The sequence below is a fragment of the Chanodichthys erythropterus genome, chromosome 10 (genome assembly GCF_024489055.1).
Source record: "Chanodichthys erythropterus isolate Z2021 chromosome 10, ASM2448905v1, whole genome shotgun sequence".
Taxonomy (NCBI): domain Eukaryota; kingdom Metazoa; phylum Chordata; class Actinopteri; order Cypriniformes; family Xenocyprididae; genus Chanodichthys; species Chanodichthys erythropterus.
In genome coordinates this window covers 26,441,035-26,450,373 of record NC_090230.1, presented here as the reverse complement: position 1 = coordinate 26,450,373, position 9,339 = coordinate 26,441,035, and the positions used below count along the sequence as shown (strand labels likewise).

Sequence of the window (9,339 nt, the reverse complement as noted above, 5' to 3'; positions counted from 1 at the left end):
ATTCAAGCACAGATCTTTAACAGAGTTTAGAAAGAGAGAGATTGTAGGTGTTTTAATCTTAAACTCACACACTAAACCGCACAGACAGGAAGTCTCTTAACATGTCTCTCAACCTCAAGTGCTCTCACAGGCTGCTCTCTGATTCCTCTCTAATTTACATGCTGTCATCAGACGCCCTCGTCTCGCTCTCACTGCAAGCGTTTGTTTACTCGTGTGTTTGATGGCAGATGTTTGGCACGTTGACTTCCGAACTTTTGAGTTTTGTCATCATGTCGTGAAGCACTTAAGTGCCTAAATTACCAGAAACGACAATGTTATTAAAAACTGAAAATAAGATACAGGGAGTGAAAGGAAAAACAGTCGAACAATGACGCTCCCATTATTCTCACAAAACTGGTGAATCTGAACAATAAGTGCTACTCCTAGTCCTCTAAAAAATATTAATTTCATGGGATTTATACCCAAATTAAGTTATTATTCAGATGTGATACTGTGGTCTTTCCTTACCAGAGCAGAATATGTGAATAAGATTAAATTAACTGGCTTCCGGTCGAGCTCAAAGTGTAAACAACATGACCGCTCTCGCTGAAGCGAGTTTGACAAATACCTATATCTACAAATATATTACATATATTGGAACGGTGATGTATTTCCTTTCACCATTCTTCTCTTATTTAGAAAAAAAAAAAATCTGTTGCGGAAAGACAAAAGGCCCATGAGAAGCGACTTCACAGATGAGCGCGGCTATACGGGACGACACGTCCACTTCATCTTAAGCTCTGCGAGGAGAGAAAGCAAGCAGAGGTCACCGATTTACCCGATAGATACGTTACTCTCTCCCACCAGACGAATCTGAGCTCGACAAACGCAAGCAGTCAGCGGGAGTTAAGCTGAAATGAACAAGGAATCGTTTCTGAAAGGCGCCAAATCATAAAGAATGGAGGAGCCGCTGGCCAGGCGGGAAATAAATCCACAGTTAGCGTGTTCCTGATGAGCGCCGGCTATTTTGAAGAGATAGTTCACCTAAAAACGAATGTGGAGTCTTTATTTACTCACCCTCACGTGTTTTGAAAGTGTTTTGTGCCTGCTGGGACGTAACCGACTGAGTCTTTCTTCACCAGATCGTCTTTCCCCTGCGTGTGTCATGTTTAAAACTCATAAATACACACTTCACCGCTGTTTCACAGACGAACAAGGCTGTATGAAGTCATCTGTACAGCAGAGACAACGAAAACCCATTTGTCTTTGAATTCATAATACATATTGTGTGGTAAAGATCTATATATACCAGCCAATGGCACGATTCTGCCACTCTTCTTTTTGTATCCTCTCTCGTCCTCTTTGCAAATGGCTTTTGATGGCGGTTTACGGCCTCCTAAGTAATAAACATGCATTAAATGAATGCTAAGATGATAAAGCAAATGAATCAAATCCACCTTAGAGGAGCTAGTGGTCCTTCATCATCTTCTCGTTCTCTCCGGTCTTTTATGAGTCACTTGAGATGTTCTCGGTAGTTGTTAAGGTCAAAAGTTTTATCTTAAGTTTCTACAACCAATTTGAAACATTCTGAAAATTGCGGGGGAAAAAATTAGCTTCAAAACATCACTTTATTATAATTTTATGACAAAAACCAAACGGCTTGTTTCTGTAACATTTTGGTTGAAATAATAAAAAAATAAATTGTACATTTAAATGCAATATTTAATAAGCACTGTGAAATGTGACTTATTTACAAGTTTGTTTTAAAACATTGCAAGAGGACGTTCTGACAACATTATAACATTTCTACAATGGTACAAAAAAGTTTTGCATTAAAAAAAAACAACAAACATATGTATTTAAAATAGTGCTGTCAAATCGATTAATCGCATGCAACCGAAGTTATAAACAAATAAAAAAAAAAACTTTTATTGCACTAAAACCAAGTGGGCCTTAGACGTCCTCATCGCCCCCTGGTGGCTGGCTGCAGTATAGGTTTTAAGCCCCACACTCTCCATGTAATCGAATGGGATGAAAGCCAAACTAAAAAATCCAAATAGACTTCAATTTTTTCCTGAAGAAGTTTTCTGACATTTTAGGTAGTTCTTATCACACTGATGTATGTTCAAGTGTTCGTTTTCCCAGTAAGTTCAGTTTTAGGCAGTTATTTAATGCTATAAAAAGGGGGTGTGGCATCATGATTGACAGCTCTATGATCACTACTCCTCAAATCTGGGCTTCAAACGACGAATTCGTCACAAGATGTCAACGGCCATTTGTAAGATATTTTGGCTTCTTTCTTTTGTTGTGCAAAGAAGTGGAGACTACCATCTTTTATTACAGTCTATGATGAAAACTCATATATCTAAGAACGTTTACATACAAGCTGAATCTAGTCCGATGAAAGACACAAAGTGTCATCTTGGATTACACATCTTCATGTGGATTTGAGGCTTTCATCAAGTTATTCATTAAGAGTCTTGATTTCCTCTTCCTGTTAAACTTCACAGATGCTGACAGCAAATCGATGACAATGACACCTCCTTAGTCTGGAAGTGTTAAAAAACACTTAACACAAATTACGACATGAGAGCAGTTTGAGTTCAGCTAGTCGTTTTATATTGTCATCATTGTGAGGTGTTTCAGAATTACTCCATTTCAAGTTAAACTGAATTTGTCTGTTATACTTCGGCTTACCGTTTGTGCCAAAGACATGAATGAACTGCCTAGCAACGCCATAGTAACTGAGCAGAGCATTGTAGCAACTGCAAAGCAGCACCTAGCAACCACCCATAAAACCCTACTGACTACATAGCATTTCCTCAGCAACACTTAGAAGCCACCTAGCAATCATGCAAAATACCCAAGAAATCTCACAGCAACACCCTGGCAACTGCATAGTTACACAATGGCAATCACCCATAACTTCCTAGCAGCTACTTAGCAACACCAATTAACTGCAAAGCATTGTAGCAACTGCAAAGTAGTACCTAGCAACCACACCAAAAACCCTACTAATTGTATAATTCATTAGCAACAGCACAGAACACCTTACAAAACACCTACAGTAGTAATACCCTGGCAACCATCCCAAACACTCTACCAACAGCATGATGAAAAGCAATGCCCTGACAATACCCTAGCAACACCCTAGTCACCATGCTGAACACCATGACAATCACTTGACAACCCTACATAAAACCCTAACTGCTTGGGAAACAACCCAAAACACCTTAGAAACCACCTAGCAATACTCTAACAACCATAAAAAACACCCTAGCAAACACTTCTAACACCTGCATAGCAATGCCCTGACAACAAAACAGAAGGCCCTAGCAACGCCTTAGCCATTATGCCAAACACTGCAGAAATCACATAACATTCTAGCAACTACCAAAGCAACCACCCATAAAACTACAGATTGCATAGCTATTCGTTGACAACAAGCCAGAACACCATCAGATAGTAACACCCCAGCAACTAAATAGCAATGCCCTGACAATTAGGAACACCCTACCAACAACCCTAGTAACCATTATAACATTGCCAACTGCATAGCAACACCAAACAATAGAAGACACCCTAACATCCACCTATATAACAGTACCCTAGAAACCAAACAGAACACCATAGCTATTGGATAGCCTTAGAAGTGCCCTGACAACAATACAGAAGGCCCTAGCAACGCCTGAGCATCAGGCCAAACATTGCACAATCTCATAACAGCAGCCTCACTGGAAGCCGCCTAGCAACCACCCATAAAACCTAACTAACTGCATAGCTATTACACCGTGACAAACCAGAATACCTTATAAATCACCTAGTAACACCTTAGCAATGCCCTGACAACTAAGAATACCCTAGTAACATCCTAGCCACAATGTAGCAATTGCAGCTTAGCAATGACCCTATAATTGCCTAGCAACCATTCTAACACTGCTAATTGCATAGCAACACCTAACAATAGAAGAGAGCAACCACCTATTTAACAATACCCTAGAAACCAAACAGAACACCATAGCAACACCCTGGCAACAGGAGAAGAATTCTACATATTAAAATCTAGGTTCTGTCTATAATGTGTGCAGTAAATAGTAAAGAACACTGAATTCTACACCTAAAACTGCAGTGTTTGAGGAAGCACACATAAGTGGTTCTTCTCCAGAGGTCAGAGATGACAATGTGAACCTCCAGATGAGAGAAACTGATGATGTGATTTGGGCTGGGAAATCTTCAGGATTCTTCAGGAACTCTTCGCCCGTGGCGAGCAGCGGGGAGCGTGTGTGTGTTTACTCGCCAGCGCGTTCATCTCCCCCACCTCTCGTCGAGCTAATGGCCGCTGGAATCACGCTGTAAGCACTCAGGCCTCCGAGAGTGAGGAATAAACCTGCTGGGAGGAAAGACGAGGAGAGAGAGGGACCCTCGCTGTTTGAAACAAGAGGGCAAAGGAGGTGAGCCAAAACTCGCCGGCAAAACCTGTTTATATTCCTCCCGACGCGCCACGGTGTCCCGCGAGCCAAAAAGTGCCTTACGTGCTGGAATCTCTCTTCATTTTCATTACCAAGAACAATATTTCAGCAGCGCTCACACCGGCCCCACGAGGTGGAAAATTACGAGTTTCAGGGTTTTATCATCTGAAACACTGTTTAATTTTCTGAGAGACAGTGAAGCGATGGAGGGAGACCTTTAAAAGAGACAACGGCTCTCTTCACAACTGAATACTAAAATACTCACGGCTATAACTGTGCATATGTAACAGATTATATATAGTTATTTAGTATATTTGTGTTCTGTATTATTTAATAAATAAGTAAAAGGCAAGTACAGCATAAATTATCTGATGCTTTCAAGAAGAAATATATAATGCCATATTTTGAATTAATAGAACTGTAAATGCATAAAAAAAGACTCAGGACTGGTCGTTCCAGTATTAATTACAATATAAACCCATAAATAGTAATCTGCATAATGAATTTGTGCCATGGTGCATTCTGGGAACTCAGGACATACTGTGTTTATTGGTGTGGACATCAGCACCTGTCAAAAGAGAAGACTTGCCATGCTTTCTAACAACAAAGACCTTGCATACTGAACACAAACATGCTTAAATCCCCCATATTCATATAATGAGAAAATCTGTGATTTAGCAGCAAAGAAATAAAGATATGAGGCTGTATGATGCCTGTATATGTTAGTGATTACATTAATTAATATATATATATATTTTTTTTCAGAATAAAAAAGGAAAAAAAGGCTAAATTTATTATTATATAATTTATTAAAACATGCTTATTTTTTATATATATATATATATATATATATTTTTTTTTTTTTTTGCCTTTAGACCAAGAAATTGTATGTTTTGAAATTTTAAAAATTGTAGCTTCATCTGGTGACTTTTATGGCACTTGGTGTATAAAAAATAAGGTTAGGATTCGATCATGCACACAAAATAATCTCTCAATTTTCGTATTTTTGCTGATTTCTCATTCATTTCCTATGGCGGTCATTCTTGACCGTGAAAACCATGAGTGTGGCTCATGTTTGAAAATGTTTGAAAAATGTTTACATAAAGCATTATGATTGAATGAATAGCATTTTTAAAAAAAATTAAATTCTGAATAAAAAAATGGGTAACAAAATGCTTCCTTGTGTTCTCTTTATATCACAATATTCAGGTTTAACTAATGCAAAAACTAACAATTCAAATCACTCTTTCAAGTGAATAAATATCTAAAACTTGACAAAAGTAATCTTTGCGATTGTTTAATTATATATATTTATATCTTGTAATTATGTCTAAAACAATTAAGCAATTCACAAGCTGCTCTAAAGAGAGCTATACTGGAACCTAGTGGTTACACTGTAAGTTTTCTTTCTTTTTTTACAACCAATTGGTTCTAATCTGCTTTTCAAAAAATTGGATTTTAAAGCCTCTGTTTTAACCTCAAATACTGCATTAATTGAAAAAATATATAAAAAAAAAAAATGTACAAAAATTTGTATTGTTTTCAATGGAACAGATTGATAATAATTATAGCATAAATATTGATTAGTACCATAAAATTATCTCAAAATGCAAAATAAAAAAGACAAAATATTACTGAACAGAAATATATGACATTGATTTTACTGAAGAAGGAAAAAAAAAAGTTCAACATTTAAACTTATAAAAGCCTTTAAACTGCTTGAAATCAGTGAAGTTACAACTTGAAAAATAAAATGCATTAAATTGTATATTCCAAAAGCCAAAATAATGAAAGATGCGCACATTTAAATTGTATATTTGCAGGAGTTTTTCTTCTAAAATAAAACATGTTTTGGTCACATAAGCAAGCGGGAAATCATCTGTTCTCCTGAAGATTGTCAGCCGGACTGAGATCTGGAGAAAGATTGGAAAAACTTTTGTCACTGAAGCTCACTTTAGCTTCTGCAAAGAAATAAAGATTACATTTAATAAAGATTCAATGAGGATATTTGGTAAAATGGTAAAATCAGCAAATTCTGCAAATCCCTTTATCTAAAATGTTGATTTAAAAAATGTTTGAATTCAAGTGAAATCTCAATCAGATTTGGCCAGTTTATTCTAACAGACATGCTTACATGAGACTCTTTTTATTTAGACTGAATAAGACTGTTGTGGATGTGAATACAGCTACTGAAAACTGGATCTAAATGCTTGGTTGAACAATAAATGCATTAAATATAAGATCAAAACAGACTTACTTGCTTCATACGGACTACAGTACAAATAAGAATCACTCCCATCACACACAGAAGTGCATGTATGCTTCTGTAGGTCCTTAAAAATAAAAACAGTGATAATTGAAATATAGCTCAAAACAAAATATTAGATTAAAATCAAACTTAAAGAAAGTAATAAAAGTTGCCTTGGCACCTACAGTTACTGAAATAGGTTAAGCCACCTTATATTGATGACAACAAACCTGTTTGCATGTGCACTGCAATGAATAACAACTTAAATTTTGTTCTGTTCCTCAAACAAAGCTATCATATGATTTTGTTTGTATAGGCTCAACTGCTCGTATATGGTATGCATTGTCAATAAGCTGAATGTAATCGATTAATATCACTCTCTTCATACATTAGTTCTTGGTACAATCTTGGTGAAATGACTGGTGGGGGAAGGAAAGCTTTGTTTTGTCCAACAGGTAGGCAGTACAAGTGTGATGTCAGGTCAAAACTACGAATTTAAAAGGCATAAATTAAAAACCCTATACTGCACTATTAACAACTTACTGTTGTTGCTCTTGATCTTATCCTCAGTCAGAATCTTCTGGATGGCTTTTACCATGTGCTCCACCATACAAGTGTACTGGTTCTTCTCCCACTCGTCTGGAGGAACACGAAGGGTAGATGTCTTCTGGAAGGTCCCGTCCTCATTTGGCAGAAGCTCTCCAAGATCCACATCCTCATGGTGCTCCTCTCCATTTCTTAACCAGGTAATAGTGACTCCTGATGGGTAGAAACCTGTGACATGACACACTACTGGAGAAGAAAGATTCTTCTGTAACAGAGACACTTCAGGAGCTGAAAAAGATTGAGATAAATGTGAGGAAAGCCCCTTTATATACACACATATATAAATTATCTTGTTGAACAAAAGTGAATTTCTGAGCAAGGTACCTCTTATCTCTAAATCTGCTTTGCTTAACTTCAAGAACTCTTTCAGCCAGTAAACACAGTCATTTTTGAAGTATTGTTTCAGAAATGCAAGCTGTGCTCTGTTTTTATTCCACTTCCACATTGTGGTTACTCCCTGCTGTACAGATGTGATGTATTCGCCCCTCTTCATGTCCAGTGAGATGAAATCCTCCCCATCATAAGCGTACTTATCAAACATAAGCAAGTATTCAGTGCCATTCATCCACTCACATCCATACATCCTCTGATATGAATGAAGACCTGAAGAAGAAAACGGGATACCATGAGATCTGCTCTTTAATGTAAAGGGTCATTTTCACATTTAAAATGTAGTATAAAGCATTTTAACTCACCATGTGACTGACTGAATTTCCGCATTAGATCATGAATGTTGAGTTTGTAGATCTGCTGCACACGTTCTCTGATCTCAGTGTAGTTCTTCCACTTTTCTGTAGATGCAAACTCCTTCATCCAGTCCTGTCTGGGAATCAGCTTCTTTGTGTTATTGTCATAATAATCGATCTGTTGATTATCCAGTTTAGTTACAGCAGAAAACTCTGGCATTCCTGAAGTCGTCTGGCCTCTTATTTCACTGTATGTGATCATAAACCTGTGTAACACTGAACAAACACAAACACAAAGCTCTCAAACATGGTTAAACACCACATTAGACAGTGTCATAAATCAAATTACCATTTGAATCATTCATTCATTGTTCAATTCAATACTTTTGCTCAGATATTTAAGTATTTTAGGTATCATTAGAAAGTATTCAAAATTTACCCTGTGAAACTGTTTGGAAATGAACATTGTTTTACTATGGTAACACTACTTTAAATGCTTTTAGTGGCTTATTTTTATGTGATATCAACTTCAAATTTGGACAACTTGGCTTGATATGGCTTTGATTTTATAGCAGCCGAGAATATTTAGCTTAGTACATTTGCTTTACAGTAAACCTAAATTTCTTTAACTTTTTAAACTTTCATGTTTTTAAGTGCTTTCTCTTCTGCAGTAATTTCTCGTTATTGTCTTATATCAGGGGTATCGAAACTTGGTCCTGGAGGGTAACTGTCCTGCAGATTTAAGCTCCAACTTGAATTTAAATTTTTGCACATTTCAGTGCAGTGCAAATGTAAAAAAAAAAAAGAAAAAGAAAGAAAGAAAGAAAAAAAAAGCCTAACGATGTTCTGTCAGTTCAACAAATAAAACTATTACAAAATATTTCTGTTGAATGAAATAAAGTTAAATAAATAAAAAATCAATTAAAATGAATAATAATTATAAAATTAATTAAAGCTGTAAGCAGCATTTACAGAGCATTTACAAGCACGTAAAGGCCTTTAAGCACATAAAAAGGTATTGTATTTTATTTAGCAAGCATGTAAACACTTAGGTCATAGATGGAAAAGACCATTTGCAGCCAATAGAGGCAATTTAGTAAGGAAAAACATGGATTTAAAGGTTTTTTGACAGGTATAGCGCCATCTATTGCCCGATTTCCACCCCTTTTTTTGGGTGTCCTCAGAGTGTATCCATACATATGTGTGCCAATTTTGCTGAAAATGTCTCATTACGTTTTGAAGTTATAGACACTTTATAAGACATATATAAGACACTATATAAGAGAGCATGAGTAATGATCCAAGAAAGACTTTGATTGTATTTTTTTTGCCACTTCCTATCAAAATTTTG

At 36.5% G+C, this 9,339-nt stretch overlaps 1 protein-coding gene across 1 annotated transcript; it reads right to left on the bottom strand.

The window, feature by feature from the left end:
* Positions 1-6,245: 6,245 nt before the first annotated feature.
* Positions 6,246-8,208, bottom strand: LOC137029292 (major histocompatibility complex class I-related gene protein-like). Its single transcript, XM_067398862.1, has 5 exons — positions 7,998-8,208; positions 7,627-7,905; positions 7,240-7,530; positions 6,706-6,781; positions 6,246-6,361 (listed from the first exon to the last, which is right to left on the bottom strand). The coding sequence occupies exons 1-4, from the start codon at positions 8,206-8,208 to the stop codon at positions 6,747-6,749; spliced, it is 816 nt and encodes a 271-aa protein (XP_067254963.1). The 3' UTR covers positions 6,246-6,361; positions 6,706-6,746.
* Between the last annotated feature and the right edge of the window lie 1,131 nt (positions 8,209-9,339).